Genomic DNA, 16,453 nt, shown 5'->3' with positions numbered 1-16,453 from the left:
ACTGTGATTTCCAAAATAGTGCTTTAAGGACAAACACAATAGGTTTTTGGGGGGCGGGGATCCTTCACAAGCAACATGCTGCTCCTTCAAGAGCTTTGTACCTGTGGAGGTTATTTCACAGATCATAATTTGGAACTGGTGCAAGGAAGTAGCTATGACTGCCATTCCACACATACAGTGGTACCTCGAGTTACATACGCTTCAGGTTACACACTCTGCTAAGCCAGAAATAGTGTTTCAGGTTAAGAACTTTGCTTCAGGATAAGAACAGAAATAGGGCTCCGGCGGCGCAGCAGCAGCAGCAGCAGGAGGCCCCATTAGCTAAAGTGGTGCTACAGGTTAAGAACAGTTTCAGGTTAAGAACGGACCTCCGGAATGAATTAAGCACTTAACCTGAGGTACCACTGTAGTTACTTGGGAGTAAGTCCCATTGTATTGGATGTGGTTTACCTCTGTATAAACCTGCAGCAGATTGAACTGAAAAGTTGTGTGAACTGTGATTATGGAAGTTGTAAGGACTACCAAGGTTGAGTTAACTGAGCTAAATTTATTTATTTATTGCATTTATATCACACCTTTTCCCCCAAGGAGCTTAAGGTGCTATACATGGTTCTTCTCATTTAATCACAACAACGCTGTGAGGTAGATTAGGCTGAGAGTCAGTGACTGGCCCAAGGTCGGCCAGTGAGCTTCATGACTGAGTGGAGTTTTGAACCCTGGTCTTCCAGGTCCTTGTCCAGAACTCAAACCACTACAGTACACTGGCTGAATGCGAACATTCTGATTTACAGATCTTAATGCATACAGCTCAAAGCCCTTCAACTTATTTTTGTAGCAGACTCGATCATACATGCTTTTCTAGGAGTAAATCTGAATGAACACAGGAGAATTCAGTTCTAAGTAATGTGGCAGCATGGCTGTAATCACAAACATATTTATTTGGAAATAAAACCCAGCGAGACTTCTGAAAAAACATGCCACATGTTTGTTACGGCTTTTTTCCCTCCTTAACATTTAAGAATGTGATGTGACTTAATAAAAACATTACAACAGAACATTTTACAGGATTTAATAGTTTGAAACAGGAATTCCTCTCCATTTCCCCATCTTCATTATGAGATTAATAGTGTCAGCTGACCTTACGAGGCTGTCATAAAGATTCAAGATAGAATGCATGTAGAGTGCTTTGAACTAAGTGATACTTAAATCACTCCTATTTTTATCATCAAACACAGACACCAAGGTTTCCTATGTTGAGAGAAAGCTTAAATCTTCACAGATTTTCACATCTAGGCAGATGTGCATCAACCACAGGTCTCTTCCATTTTCTGTGGAGATCGTATTTTGTCCACTGAAACACCGTAACTGCAAAGTTTGGAACTACATTCCCCAAGATGCACTGGGACTTGTGGCCCAGAAAGTGACCTTTGAAAGGAAAAGTAGGTAGTGCACTGTACCTTCCTGGCTATAGCTGGCGAGGGCAGACTCAGCTGGCTAAACTGGGAAGCATGCCTGTGACTGTGCAGCATCAGAGTCTCCAGAGGAGATAGCAGCATGCAGAGCCCCCTCCCCTCTTCCCCTGGAGGCTCACACTCTTCCCTTTCTGCTTAGACATCACCGGCAAGGCAGCTGCAGAAGCAGACACTCACTGGCGCTTTCCACTCCTCCGCAGGCTGTTCCTGTCAAAGCTGTAAGTATCCTTTGTGTGCTGCTAGACCAAACAGGAAGGCACATACAGGGGCTGGGCCTGTGGATTTCTTTCTTCAGCCTTGCATATATTCCACGTTATTTGAGCAACATAAATGGCCCGCTGTGGAATCGGGGAAACTGAAATTCTTCCAAACTGGATTTTGTACAAATCCGTCTGCTGTACTACCAAAGCCAACAACGATAAGGTTCCTCAGGAAACCAGAAGCAAAGAAACCAGAGTGGTTTGGGATCACACTGTGCTCCTTAGGAAATTCTTCTCCGACAGAGAGAGACAGCCCAGGAGGAAAAGTAAAAGTCAGGGACATTTCCTGAGAAGGGCTGGCTATGTCCCCACTACTTAAATTGTGTGCTGGTGCTCTCAGGGTGGCTTAGATGGTGTCGGAACTTGTACAAAAGCATAAATAATTATTTGATTTAGAGCAATGTGCTGGGCTGAATGTCTGTCTGCAGAGCAATTAACTCTACCAAGTAGCAGCAGGTCAAACTTGTGGCCCTGTGTGCCTCCTCATCCTAGAGCCAAAGGCTGTAATACTGATATCAAAATGCCTATGTTACACTTTACAGCTGCAAAAGCACTTTATAACCATTAGCATGCTGATACCTTTTATTGTTATAAATGGCCATTATTGTCATCGTACAAGGAAACAACTGAGCCTGGAAGAAGAGTAGCTTGTCCAAGTCCACACACTCAGTCTGTACTCTGTAGCAGGGTGAGAAACTCCGATATATATGCCCAGCACCAAATGGCTCCATAAACCAGGGTTACAGTTGCCAAAACGGAATGCCTAGTTGCCATTTTGGGGCCAGGCGGCTCAAAAGTCGTATTTTTCCATACAGTGGTACCTCGGGTTAAGTACTTAATTCGTTCCGGAGGTCTGTTCTTAACCTGAAACTGTTCTTAACCTGAAGACCACTTTAGCTAATAGGGCATCCCGCTGCCGCTGTGCCGCCGGAGCACAATTTCTGTTCTCATCCTGAAGCAAAGTTCTTAACCCGAGGCAATATTTCTGGGTTAGCGGAGTCTGTAACCTGAAGCGTATGTAACCTGAAGCGTATGTAACCCGAGGTACCACTGTAAGACTTTTTGGTTCCTGTAATTCATTCCGATTGTGCAGATAAAATATCATGGATCAAATTCTACAGGATGTGTTGCTAGTGTGTGAAAACAGACCAGGTCCAAGGATCCCCAGGCATGCACCTCCAGATGGTGGAGATACCAGGCGCCATCCTGGCCCCCGGGCATCTTCACTTGATCGCAAGTGACCGATAGCCAGGTGCAAAATGCATCTGGCAGATTTCGAACGCTGCTCTGTAGCAATGGTAAAAACTGAACTCAGGTCTTCCATGTCTTTGTGGGTGTTTGGCAGCTCACCCAGGAGAAAGTAAAGCCAGTGTGGTGTAGTTGGAGTGTCAGACTAGAACCAGGGAGGTCTGGTTTAAACCACAAACTCACTGGGATTGTGAGTTCAGCCACACTCAACCACAAACTCACTGGGTGACCTTGGGCCAGTCACTATCTCTCACCTTAACCAACCTCCCAGGGTTGTGATGAGGATTAAAGAGGAGAGAGTATCATGTGTGCTGCACTGAGAACCTTGGGAGGCAAAATGGAATAAAATTGGGTGTGTGTCTTAGCTTGCCCATGTTGATAACAAAATGTGGATGGATGGGCAGGTTCTCACCACCACCCCAAGTCTGGCCAGTTGGGGACCATTTACTTTGTGCTACATAAGACAGTGAGTTTCTTTTATGTAAAGACAAAAAGTTTGATGCAACTGGGGATACAATTTGGGGTGACCCAAATGTCTTGGAATAGAGACAGGGATTGTTTCCTCTCATCTCTGTCCTGTTGAAATAAACATTTTGGTAATTTCTAAATAAGGAGTTAGTTGGCCTGATAAAATGTTAGGCCTTGATTAATTACAGTTTATGGAATCTCAAACTTGCAAGCTCTTCAAGGCTGTTAAGGAATAATCATAAGCTACACTTAGCTTAATTAGTGGTCTGCTGAAGATACTTAAGCTCATCAGTAAATTTTATTGTTTGGCTGTATGCTTTTATATTGTTGTAAATTGCTGTGATCTTTATGTGTATCTTTATGATACAGTGGTATATAAATATTTTTTATAAATAAATAAATTAAGCTGCAGGCCGTCCAAAACCACCCTCTGAAGGGTGTGTCGTGGGACCTAATTGCAGAATGTAGGTAAAACACACCTAAGGACGTTGGAGGAATTCCTAGCTCCTGGCATCTCTTCACTATGCTTCTCGCACATCACCCAGAGTTATTGTATGGAATAATACTTCCTCTCTAAAAAGAGACAGACATCTGTCATATGATTTATCTGATAGACTAGAGGGGAACCTCTGACCTCTAGATGATGTTGAACTCCAGCTCCCAGCAGCCATCACTAGCATGGTTAATAGCCAGGATTGATGGGAGTCACTGGTTCTGCTTTTTCTTTTCTTTTCTTTTCTTTTTGTAAGAATGGAGTTCTCCTGTCTAATATAGGAATAGGGAACCAGATGTTGCTAACCTATGTGTTGTTCCCTATTCCTGTGTTAAACCACAAAAGCCCAATTTCTAACAAAAAATGCAGAACCAGTGACTTTTCCACTGTACTAATACAGGCAGATTAAGTATGTATTCTGAACCAAACACCTATTAAATAGTTGCTCTTTTCATTTGCTGAATTTTGTGTTGCTCTGTTTTGCCAAGAATTTTTTTAATGTAGCTATTTGTTTTTAATATATATTGTGTACATATATTATTTTATTTTTCTCTGTATGTCAGTTAAACCTTGATAGATTTTAGTAAAATTCATGCTTAAATGTTCATTGTATTTTACTCAAATTCTTTAATATGTTATCTTTCATTAAAGCCTATTAGTATTTAAGCTAGTTGTATTTTGGTTTTTGTTGTTTAGCAGTTTTTCCTAGGGCCAAGCATTACTTCAAAGCGTACAGCTGGCTATGCACCATTGCTTTCCTAGAATTCTGAAACAGCATGCAGTCCAAACCTTTGCATGTTTATTCAGAAGTAAATTCAACTGAAATTGCTTGGTCTTACTTCCAAATGTATGAATAGGATTGCACAAATTTGTGCTGAAAATTTACATTGCTGCACAAGGGAAAAAAGCAAACCAGTCACAAAAGCAGCGTAATGGCTCAAGTCAGTTAACCATTGTTCCAGGAAGATGGATGAGAGAGCAGGAGAAAGGCACAAGGTGGTAAGGAAACAGACCAGTTTAACTCATACCAACAGTCAAGTACAAATTTAGTTCTGGATTTCCATTTCTACCTATTTTTTAATCTTGTTTAGTGGGAATTTTCCCCCTCTTTTAAAAGCAATGCAGTTGAAATTAAATTCAGTTCAGCACTGATCTATAATAACTTTATTTATTTTGTTAACCACTTGCAGATCCTGTGCACCTTGGCTCAGAAATAATTTCCATTGTGTTCATTGGGATTAACACCCAGAAAAAGTGTGTCAGATGGTAGCATGAGTTCATTCAACTTGTAATCCTATAATAATAATAATTTATTATTTATACCCTGTCCATCTGGCTGGGTTTCCCCAGCCAATCCTATACTTGCTTACCTAGGAGTAAGAACCACTGAACTCTGTATCACTTATCTCAGAGTACATAGGTTTAGGTTGCACTGTAACAAGTTAGCTCAGCACATTCCAAAGTCTTGTGGTAGATGACAGATATTAAAAATAAGTAACTACAAAGGACATACCGGTATGTTAAAATAAAATAAACACCCTGCTGCCAACTAACTTAACATAAACACTCATCTTCAATACATGGCACTTTTTTTTTTTTTTACATGATCAGTAGGTGAAAATTCCCCAGTGTGTAGATTTCTTCAACATGCTATGGATAGCAAGGTACCTGGGGTGGAACGTAAAAGCATGCAGCTTGTAACCAATTCTGCTTTAACTGAAATAACCAGAATGTCTTTCTCATCCTGTGTGTGCCGTCAAAAGTTTGACAATATGGAAGTTGTGTGCTTTAATAGCTGTGAAACCTAAAGGCAAATGAAAGAACCCATTTTCATTTGCTTTTGAGTCTTTTTGTGATCTGTCCACTTAATCTCATAAGGATTTGACTCCTCCGTCATCATTTGATTTTAACAACCACAGGCAAACACCGATGGGACATGGTTGACATTTAACCAATCAATATGAACAAGACACATTTTTATTGAGCCGGTGTTAACATGAAGAGGCTCTTGCAGAAGGAGACTGTTCATCAGTGAGGAGAGATATATCGCTGAGTACATTACCAAACCCTCCTGTGCTTCACGGTTTCAAATAAAAACATTATTCTGTACATATAATACTTTAATTATCCTGTGAATAAGGACCACTGCCCTGCTTCTTGTTTGATTGTTACACATTGCAGGAAAAGACTGACCATTTTACTGCGGGATCAACAGATCTAGCCATCCCTACCAAACACTTGAATCATGTGGTTTTAGTGCCGTTGCTGTTGAAAACATCTGTCCCCATTGCTTGCTGGCCGGAGCCATACTTCCAGGTCTTGAGAGCATTGTTGAGTTCAAATATCTGCTTAGCCATGGATTCAGAGGGTGGTTTTTGGGCAAGCCGCTGTATCTTAGCCTCCCTTCTCCATTTGTAAAGTGGAAATGATAGTAACTTTTCTCATAAGGAGGTGTTGAGAAGAAACAAACGCTGCACTACGCAGTTAGAAAATGCACACTCTATATGGGAAAACTATGGCGTAGTTAAACCCGAAGCATTTCCAGGCTGACTTCCTGCTTCCTATAAATCCGATGCTATGGAGGTGCTCCAATGCACTTGTTTTGTCACTCAGGTTAGGTAACTGCATAAGATCTGCACTGCTTTGGGGAATAAAAGCTAGCAGGTCTTTTTTTGTTTGCTTGTTTGCAGGTCTCCACAAGCTTCCAAGGGATGGCTGCTGATGTTCACAAGAAGGATGGAGATGTGCCCAATGGCTCATTGGTCCCATGCGACAGAAAGCAGGCTGAGAGGTCAGAGAGTCCTACCCCAGGTCTCACGCAGGGAACAGAACCAGGTAGGTGTGGGCAGAGCAATTCAGAGGGGGCTGGGGAGGGTGAAGCAAAGGCAGAGGGACCACCCAATCCAAAGCTTTGCCAGGCAGGTGGGGCTGTTCTCTGTCCCACTCCCCTTTATTTGGGGGCCAGTGTTTTAGCGCTTTCCCCTGCCACCGACACCTGTTTTTGCCAGTTCCACAGTTGGCATACTTACAGTGGAGTGGCAATGCAAAAGGATGCTGTGTTTAATCTACAATTTTCTTTGTGCACCGCTTAGACTGTGTTCCCCCTGCTATTTCCTATGAACTCACTGCCTTTTCAGTACTGGGTTTTTAATCTGTGTTCACATGAAATTATCCAAATGCATGTTATCCTGTACTTGGTTATAAAATACTACTCTTCGATGCATTGTTTCTCAAGCTTCACACCTCTTGCGAATACCTATTCCGCTCCCTGGTGTGAACAGAAACAAACTGACACTAAGGAAGCTGTGCTGATGTGAACAGCTAGGGGGGCATGAGGTGTGAAATGCACCAGGGGGGAAATCAACATCACTATGCTCTAATCTAAGGGATGGGTAGGCAAACTAAGACCTGGGGGCTGGATTCGGCCCAATCACCTTCTAAATCCGGCCTGCAGACGGTCTGGGAATCAGCATGTGTCCTTTTATTTAAAATGTACATCTGGGTTATTTTTGGGGCATAGGAATTCGTTCATTTCCCCCCACCCCAGAAAAATATAGCCTGCCCGCCCACAAGGTCTGAGGGACAGTGGACCGGCCCCCTGCTGAAAAAGTTTGCTGACCCCTGCAGTCTAAGGGGGTAATGGGAACACACCCTTAGAGACCTCTTTGATTAAGTCTCCAACTTTTTAAGCTGAGCCGGAATTTTGTTTAAAATAGGAAATCCGTATTCAAATCTATTTTCAATCAAGTATACATCATATACACTATTTTCAATCAAGTATACATCATATACACAAAAACATTTTTTCTGTGATTTGGGCTCTTCACTGCCTGCTGATCTCTCCACCCCACTTCCCAAAATTGTTATGAACTTATAGTCAGGCACCATTATCTGACCAACTCTGTGAACTGACAAAAAAAAAAAACTCATCTGAGGCTGGCATAAACACAGACTGTGTCATAATGACAAAACCAGAAGCTGTTGACCTGCTCCTTAGGCAGCATTTCCAGACCGCATACACCCACACCTTATGCCAGCAATAATAAATGTCATATTCCCTTGATCAAAACAAGGAGAGGACACAAAACAGAGCTAACTAAATTCTGCACTGCTGGAAAGCAAGAGGTAATCCAAAACAGGTGTTTGCACTCGTCTGTTTCAAGAGAGAATGGAAGGGTGCACCATTGGGGGTAAAGTGAAACCGTTGGAGAGTTACAGTGCCTACATTGACTGTGGAGACCGATATGGGAGAGACATGTTTTGTTGCAGCTGGGGCAGATGAAAGCGTCTGGTTTTGCTGTTACAGATGCACCAAGGTGTTTCTTCTGTCTGCACAGAACAGGGTATAGACCAATAGACCTGTAGCAGGTTCAACATGGCTGTATGGTGAGAATAAACCTGTCTGAGGTCACCTTTGTAATCAACAAGTAGCCAATCCCAAACATGCTTACTTCGTAATGTAAATTCTACTCTTATCAATGGGACTTACTCCAAGAAAGCGGTCCTAGGATTACATCTTTAACCTGCATGTACTTTTCAGCTGCTTGCGGAGAATTGTTTTCGCATTTCTTTCTTTGTAAAACTACTACAAAAGGCTCAGTGAAGCAGTTCCTTTGTGATAGATAGTGAATGTACCTAAAGAATGCACATGCTCTGCTTTAGTGTGGAAGATAATGAATATCAGATAGTTAGATGGGAGTCAAAGGGTTTCGGGTACAAGGACCTCAATTTCCTGCTATCCCACAGTGCAGTTACCACATCAAAATGTTAAAATGAAAGGCCCTGTGTGTTCTAAAGAAAGCTATAGAATTGGAGTGCTTTCTAAGGAGGAGCATTCATTATGGATTAGGAAGCATGCATGCTATTTAACTAAAGCATATTTCTTTACAGCATGGCACAACTACTGAAATCTGCGGTTTGCAGCTTGTAACCCACTGGATGAGGAGCACAGGAAACTCTGGCATAAGGTTAAGGAAAATGTTGGGAGATTTTTGCCATCGTATGTGCCTTGTGGGCATTTATGAGTTTTCCTACTCACTCTTTGATGATGCCATTGTCATAGCTTTTTATCTGCTCCTTCCGGAGAGTAACTCATTATCTGTTCTGGCATGTTGTTTACAAGGGGCAGGCCAGGAGGGAGCCATGTTTGTTCATGCCAAGTCCTATGAAGACCTGACCAGCACCGAGAATCAGGATGCGACTCCTCAGAGCCCGGAGGAAAGCGAAGAGCACCAAGGTGAGCAGTCAAAGATGGAGGAGATCAGCAAGGACTTCAGCGAACTGAGCACCCAGCTCACTGGCATAGCCCTAGATTTGGAGGAAGAGATAAGACACAGCAAAGAAGACAAGATGGAGCTCTCGCCGCAGGCCTCGCGCCGAGACTCTGGGCTGTCCGGGAAGGAGGAAGAAGACGTGACCATGGATGCCTGGCGCATGCACCAGAAGCATGTCTTTGTTCTGAGTGAGGCAGGCAAGCCGGTGTATTCCCGCTATGGGTCCGAAGAGGCACTGTCCAGCACCATGGGTGTGATGATGGCTCTGGTGTCCTTCCTTGAAGCACAGAAGAATTCCATCAGGTCTATTCATGCAGGTACTTAGGAGTCACATTGACAGGGTTTCTTCCCAAGAGACCGCTATCTTACCGTTTTTCATTTGGCCTCCCAATTGGAAAAGAACCTGAGAAACAGGAGCAAGGAGTGCGAATGATCTTTCCCCAGGATAGCCCCCTGCCAGAGTGGCATGGGGACATGTTTTCATTATGCTCCTTTCTAACCCAGCAGCTTTAGGAAATATTAGATGTCATCAAATATCCGATTGCCAGTCCCAACTTGTACACAGAATAATCAGAAGAGAACAATATGCCCTTTTCACATTCCGTTTAGAAAATGCTTCAAAACTAAGCCAGAGAAGGAAGCTATAGATTTCTTTGAAAGGCAAGTCTCAAGCCAAAGTGTAGTAAAAATGATTATCTAAATCAATGTTTGGTCAAGAAAGCCTTTCCAGACTGCTAGCTATGGATGTTGATAACCATGTTGCTGTCTCTGGGACAGTGCTGCAGTCTCTGGGATGGAGAATCTACATGTAGATATCAGTCAAAGGCAATATTCTATAAGTAAAGGTAAAGGGACCCCTGACCGTTAGGTCCAGTCGTGGACGACTCTGGGGTTGCACTGCTCATCTCACTTTACTGGCCGAGGGAGCCATGACTAAGCCGCTGCTGGTGAACCAGAGCAGCACACAGAAATGCTGTTTACCTTCCCGCTGGAGCAGTACCTATTTTTCTACTTGCACTTTGATGTGCTTTCAAACTGCTAGGTTGGCAGGAACAGGGACTGAGCAATGGGAGCTCACCCCCTCGCAGGGATTCGAACTGCCAACCTTCTGATCGGCAAGTCCTAGGCTTTGTGGTTTAACCCACAGCACCACCCGCATCCCTATTCTATAAGTATGCTTCCTTAAATCCTGACAATCACTGCCCTAACCATTAGCAAATAACTTAAGATACTCTCCCTGCCTTCTTTCATTGTTTTCTTACCCCCAATTCTCATTGAGCAGGGAAACCCAAGCTTGGACCATATCATTTTAAATTGCTGATGGGGATCACAAAGAATCCATGCATGTTAAGCGCGCACACACACACACACACACACACACACACACCAGAGAGACGGCTAGGTTAGAACCCTTCTCCATGACATCTAGGGATTTTCTTTTATGTATAGGAACATTTTTTAGTAGAGTAGCTGTCAGTCACACGAACCCTCACCTGCAATCTGAAGTAGTAGAGCTCAGATGCAAATTGACCAACCTGATGAGAAGTAGATATTTAAGAATGGGAAGTCACTCTATGAAATTAAAATATGATCCCCTGGTAAAGATGGTTTCCTTATGCCATAGCAAGGCAACCTTGCTAACTGCATATGCGACAGAGTTCTGTATTTCCTATTCTTTGTTAGGTTTTAAACACTGGGTTTCCAGGAGAATGTAAGCTTTTTATCACACTGTTGCAAGGAAATCTGCTTTGTAAGGAAATTGATTTTCTTCCCACCATCTGTAATAAGGTTAGGGAACTAGGTCTGGCCAATGGGCTGGAGTCTTCCTTACCCCACTTGACATTGGCCAACTTTGATAGGCGGGTGGGACTGCTCACCTGTCAATCATCTGACATCATTATGGCATCAGGTGACAACTTGAAAAGGGCTTGCTGCAGACTGTGGGATAGGTGGGAGTGGCTTGTGGAAAACAGACTCCAAGACCAAATTAGGACCACTACCAAGCCTAGTTAGACCTGCAGGCCAGAGATTCCCCCACAAGTGATCTATGGATTCAGAGGAGTTGCCTCAAAAGAACCATAGCTGCTTTGTGTTAAGGACTTCCCACTGTGTTCTAAAGAAACTGATGTGTTTCTTCTCACTTTCTCCCTCCCATCCTTGCCTTCTTGGCAGATGGGTACAAGGTGGTGTTTGTGCGCAGGAGCCCTCTGGTGCTGGTTGCTGTGGCTCAGACACGGCAGTCAGAACAAGAAATTGCTCAGGAGCTTCTTTATATCTACTACCAGATCCTTAGTCTCTTGACGTGGACCCAGCTCAGCCGTATCTTCCAGCAGAAGCAGAACTATGACCTGAGGAGACTGCTGGCAGGCTCCGAGCGCATCACGGACAACTTGCTAGACCTGATGGCGAGGGACCCGAGTTTTCTGATGGGGGCTGCACGTTGCCTCCCTATGGCTGCTGGAGTCAGGGATGCCGTGAGCTCCTGCCTCCAGCAAGCCAAAGCTAAAAGCCTGGTCTTCTCCATCCTCTTATCCAAGAACCAGCTGGTATCTCTGGTGAGAAAAAAGGACCAGTTCCTGCATCCGATTGACCTTCACCTACTCTTCAACCTCATCAGTTCATCCTCCTCATTTAGAGAAGGAGAAGCCTGGACTCCCATCTGCCTGCCCAAGTTCAACTCCAGCGGTTTCTTCCACGCTCACATTTCCTACTTGGCGCAGGACACGGACTTGTGTCTCCTTCTGATCTCCACTGACCGTGAGGACTTCTTCACAGCGTCTGACTGCAAGCGCAGGTTCCAGGAACGGCTGAAGAAGCGTGGTGTTTATCATGCCCTCGTGGAGGCGCTGTGCACTCCTTTCTACACTGTCTCCCAGGTGGGAATCCCAGACCTCCGACACTTCATCTACAAATCAAAGAGCTCAGGACTCTTCACCAGGTGAGAATCTGTTTTGGGTCGTATCTTTCTTTCAGCTCATAAATATTATCTGATGCTTTGCTAAGTGGCAAGGGTAGGTGGGATTTATCTATTTATTTAAAACTATTTCTAAATGACTTAAGTGTTAAAATATATTTAAGTGGTATATGAAATGCAACATAGAAACAATAGGACAGAATCATAAAAACAGAGAGTTGTAGGCAATGTTAGTCGTTCACAGAGTAGACCCATTGAAATTAATGGACAGAGTAACTCTAAGTAAAAGTTGCTTGGATACAACCCAGAGATACAGAATAAAAAACCCCCCCAGTATTATAAAAACAGGAATTCAGTACAGGGCCCAATTTTATGGGTCAGGGAAAGTGCCTATTTTGTATTGTTTTTTGCTTTAAATATACTTGCTGTTTGGGAGGGTTTGCTGGTTTTGTGCCTTAAAGATGATTGTGTAGAAGGTGATCAAAAAATTAATGATAATAATAATAATAATATTCAAGGGCAGGTGGTCTTTCAGGTAACCTTGTTCTGATTGGTCTACCCTTCTCTGTGGCACAATAGTCAATACCAGTCAGGATGGCCTCCATGTTTAGCTTTGGGGCGCCAAGCTACTACAGAGCTCATAGGACGCATAACATATCGCTGTGACACTGCATGGCCCACTGGTTTTACCTCTAGAATCAAAAGTGAGTCCAGACTTTGAACTGCAAGAATTCTGTTTCAGTGACAGCTCATCTCATAACCAGGAATGCATTTAGCTAGTTCCTTAGCTCCGCCTTCTGCCCCAGATCTTTTTCTTTCTGAACTTTTTTCTGAATTTCTGAATAGTTTTCCTTTTGTCCTATGAAAAGAAGCTATTCTGCTGTAGTCCATTTTCATTTCCATTCATGACGAGAGGTTTAACTAAGGGGAAATTTCTTTTTCCAGCCCAGAGATTGATGCTCCCTACATCACTGAGGAGGAAAAAGAGAGACTTCTGGGATTGTATCAGTACTTACACAGCCGGGCCCATAATTCTTCCCGTCCTCTGAGCTACATCTATTACACTGGATCTAATGAAAATCTCCTGGCTTGGGTAAGTTACACCTCAGCGGCAGTTGCTAGAAAAATCACAGTAAAAGCAAAACTTGGGGCTGTAACTGGATGCACTAGCTTATTGTCTGGGTTCACCAATTTAGAATTACAAGATCAGAAATGGATGCTAGCTTGTATTGCAACAAATGCTTTGTTTTTTGTACATTTGCTCTTTGCGGGTGTGTCCTCTGGGTACATTTCCCAATGTCCATTAACTTAATCTTTAAAAATTGCATGGTAAGTGTGGTGGTTAAAAGAGCATGCAAGGTTTAAAGCAGCAAATAATTCTTCATCAGATTTCTTCTCATTTCTTATTAACATCCTCTCTCACCAACAACATCTGAACCAGTGAAAAATACCAAAACCTCAATCTTGGCAACCACCACGGCAACAATTCTTCTTCTAGAGGAGTGGGCTTGCACTGTTGGCATGTTGTAATGCAGCTTTAACATTTCCTTTCTTCAGGTAACTAGTGCCTTTGAGCTCTACGTATGCTTCAGCCCCCTGGGAACCAAAGCAGCAGCTGTCAGCGCTGTCAACAAACTTATGAGGTGGATCCGCAAGGAAGAAGACCGGCTCTTTATATTAACACCCCAGACTTACTGACTGCTGCGGCCTGTGTCGTCTGCCTGGGGTTCCTCAGTGCCAGTGAATGCCTGAAGGGACGTCCTCTTGCCTCTGGAGAGACTAGATCCTCTCTTGGAGATTCCCTCCCCAACCAGAAATGGGAGGAGGAGGAGAAAAGGTGGGTCTGAGGAGAACTGAGTTTTGTGCCTACAGGGAGCATCTGGGAAGGAGACTTGCATTTCAGTTTGTACTACATTTTAAACATTAACCCTACTGCGTCTGGAATTGAAACATGGATCCTCCTGGCCTTCATCCATGTGATTGCTACCCAAGATGCTCTTCATCCCAAACATAGAATGTAATTTCTGCCACTTTTTTATTTATTTTTTAGATTGTCTTAAACCAAATCTTGTCCACATCTATAGAGTGTGTTTCCTCCTCCTCTCCTAAGAAGCTTCTGTTGGGAGAAGCTCGGGCAATTGTTTTCCTGCATTGTTGCCCAAGCCAATGCATCAAGGAGCCCAGTGTACTTCATTGCCCATGGCTTCCCTAACCTTTAATGACTTCCCAAATGTCCTCTGTGTCCAACCTGTGCCAGGCTGCCTTGCACCTCAAGCAGTGGGTCATCAAAGGAGCACATACTGGGGAGCAGAGAGAGCATTTTATGAACAGTCTAGCTCCCTGCTGCACAGTTCCCTTTGGAACTGGCATAGGTCACTGATTCCTTCTAGTTTTTATGCAAGTTCCTAGTTTGCAAAGCTCTGATGTATCCACATCTCTGCTATTATACTCCACATGCTGCCCACAGAGACAGGGGTGTAGGAAGGGGGGCGGGGGGGTGGACTACTCCGGGTGTCATCCCAGAGGGGGGGTGACAAAATCCTCCCTGGGTGGATCGCCGCTGCGCCGATCACCCCCTCAGGCGGATTGCAACCCCCCCCCCCGATGCATGGCATGTATGCTGCTCTGGGTGCCCAATAGACTTTTCTTTATTAGATTACTCATAATTTCAACCACAAAGGAAAGCTGCAAGACTCTTTTAATTGTTTAACAATTGTTTAGGCTGATCACTTTCAGACTGAGGACGTACCAGAAAAAAATCAAAAGCTCAGATTTTATCCATCCCAAGGACAGAATGATTTACACTGTTAGATGACAAAAAGGCAAAGGTGTTTTCCACATCAAGCTTAAACCACCTTTTTCTTACATCTGTCTGCAATTATATTTTGCATTCTATCCTTTCGTTAATAACATTCATACAAGGTGCAAATAGGAAGAGAAAAGACAGAGATGCTTTTTTGGCCTCATGTTATAGGAATGCTTGGAGGCAATGCAGTCTACTCAGGAGGCAGACTTGCAAATTTCATGGGCGACAAAGGAGCTAAGTTCTACTCCCCATGCCGAACACATCTGTGATGTAACAGGAGATTATTCCCATCCATGGTGAAGCAATCACATTCCACGTACCGTATACACATAATTAAAGAATGCACTATGCTCCAGGAATAACAAAAAGTCTAGTGAAAAGCATACATATGGAAGGGTGATTGTGCCTGCAGTCCTCTCTGTAATTGCTTCATTATAAGAAATGTAGAGACAGATCTGGAGGGAGGCACATGTATAGCTGATATTCAACCCAGCGAAAAACATAGCAAACAACAAAATCAGCTCAGAAGGTGTGGACTACATTTGAGAGGTTTGGGATAATACAAAGGATTGTGCTTAGCTGTTCCAAGTTCCAAAGTAGATCAGCAAAGAGAATTCTCTCTCTTGGGTTGACCTCTGTAATATACACAAAGAGAAGACCATACAGTTATTCTATAGTCTCATTTACCTCAACCAAATACTGAGCATTATTTATCCTTGGCCATGATCTCAGACGGGTAGTAAACCTTTGCCTGGGTTGTACCACCTCAGATTGCAGGCAGGGGGGGTGTGCTCATGTGACCAAACATTCTTTTGTACAAAAGGAATATAACATTTTCTAGCACATGGAGAAATAGCATGTCAGGGAGAAGGCTAGGCTGGACCTCTTCTCCCTGACATCCAGTTTTCCATGTGAATGATGTTTTTTGGAATGATAGGTATTCAGTTTTTGCATGCATGCTGCAGTTGTACAGCCCTAGGCCCAAGTTCGCTGTCTCCATGTGACCCCAGACCTAGATGTGAGACTTTGTAGGAACTCAATACTTTAAGCTTGTTTAAGCTTGTGTAAGAGAGGGGTGGTGGTGGGGGGAGAGAAGGGTAATGTGACATACCAATAGCAATGTAATTCATTAAAGCAAATGAGCGAAAGCATTGTGTCAACTCCTGTCTCTAAAAGGCTGGGAACACAACAGCCACAGGGTGGCAGCAAAGGGTCAGAAGTGTGAAAGCTTTCTTACTGATCAGGGCAGTGACAACACAAACAAGAAATCGATCCAAATGGAATTTTTAAAATGAACAAATTTCCTGTGCTTACAGTGTGCGAGTCCAAGGTCCCGTCTTCTGCTACACATGTGAATTAGAAAGGCATATAGTTGCTTTAGATTTCTACAGTTACAATATTCATGATCAATTCCTTAATAACTTTTACAGTAACTTTCATTTTCAGTATATTGGAACCTCCATTGAGAAAACTTCAGTTACCCAACTAAAAATCCTACTTAATCCGCACTCATTTTTGT

At 43.4% G+C, this 16,453-nt stretch overlaps 1 protein-coding gene across 3 annotated transcripts; it reads left to right on the top strand.

Annotated features, from left to right (window-relative positions):
- Positions 1 to 1,163: 1,163 nt before the first annotated feature.
- On the top strand, positions 1,164 to 16,082 carry MON1A (MON1 homolog A, secretory trafficking associated). 3 transcript variants are annotated; one of them, XM_083726592.1, is made up of 6 exons: positions 1,164 to 1,690; positions 6,606 to 6,776; positions 9,064 to 9,531; positions 11,387 to 12,152; positions 13,074 to 13,221; positions 13,686 to 16,082. In XM_083726592.1, the coding sequence occupies exons 2-6, from the start codon at positions 6,653 to 6,655 to the stop codon at positions 13,824 to 13,826; spliced, it is 1,647 nt and encodes a 548-aa protein (XP_083582718.1). In that variant the 5' UTR covers positions 1,164 to 1,690; positions 6,606 to 6,652; the 3' UTR covers positions 13,827 to 16,082. The 3 variants fall into 3 exon arrangements, with proteins under 3 accessions (XP_083582718.1, XP_083582716.1, XP_083582717.1); XM_083726590.1 differs by having other exon boundaries at positions 1,166 to 1,690; positions 6,632 to 6,776; XM_083726591.1 differs by lacking the exon at positions 1,164 to 1,690 and adding an exon at positions 5,684 to 5,994 and having other exon boundaries at positions 6,632 to 6,776.
- Positions 16,083 to 16,453: the final 371 nt, after the last annotated feature.

Source organism: Podarcis gaigeae (genome assembly GCF_964106915.1).
Source record: "Podarcis gaigeae genome assembly, chromosome: 2".
Lineage (NCBI taxonomy): Eukaryota > Metazoa > Chordata > Lepidosauria > Squamata > Lacertidae > Podarcis > Podarcis gaigeae.
The sequence above is the reverse complement of the archived record's forward strand: the minus strand, read 5'-3'. Positions and strand labels throughout refer to the sequence as shown.

Excerpts from the sequence above, each read along its gene's own strand:
- MON1A (XM_083726592.1), top strand. The coding sequence starts at position 6,653 with ATGGCTGCTGATGTTCACAAGAAGGATGGAGATGTGCCCAATGGCTCA. Across the intron at positions 9,532-11,386 it reads CATCAGGTCTATTCATGCAG|ATGGGTACAAGGTGGTGTTT; the intron begins GTACTTAGGAGT and ends CCTTCTTGGCAG. Across the intron at positions 13,222-13,685 it reads ATGAAAATCTCCTGGCTTGG|GTAACTAGTGCCTTTGAGCT; the intron begins GTAAGTTACACC and ends TCCTTTCTTCAG.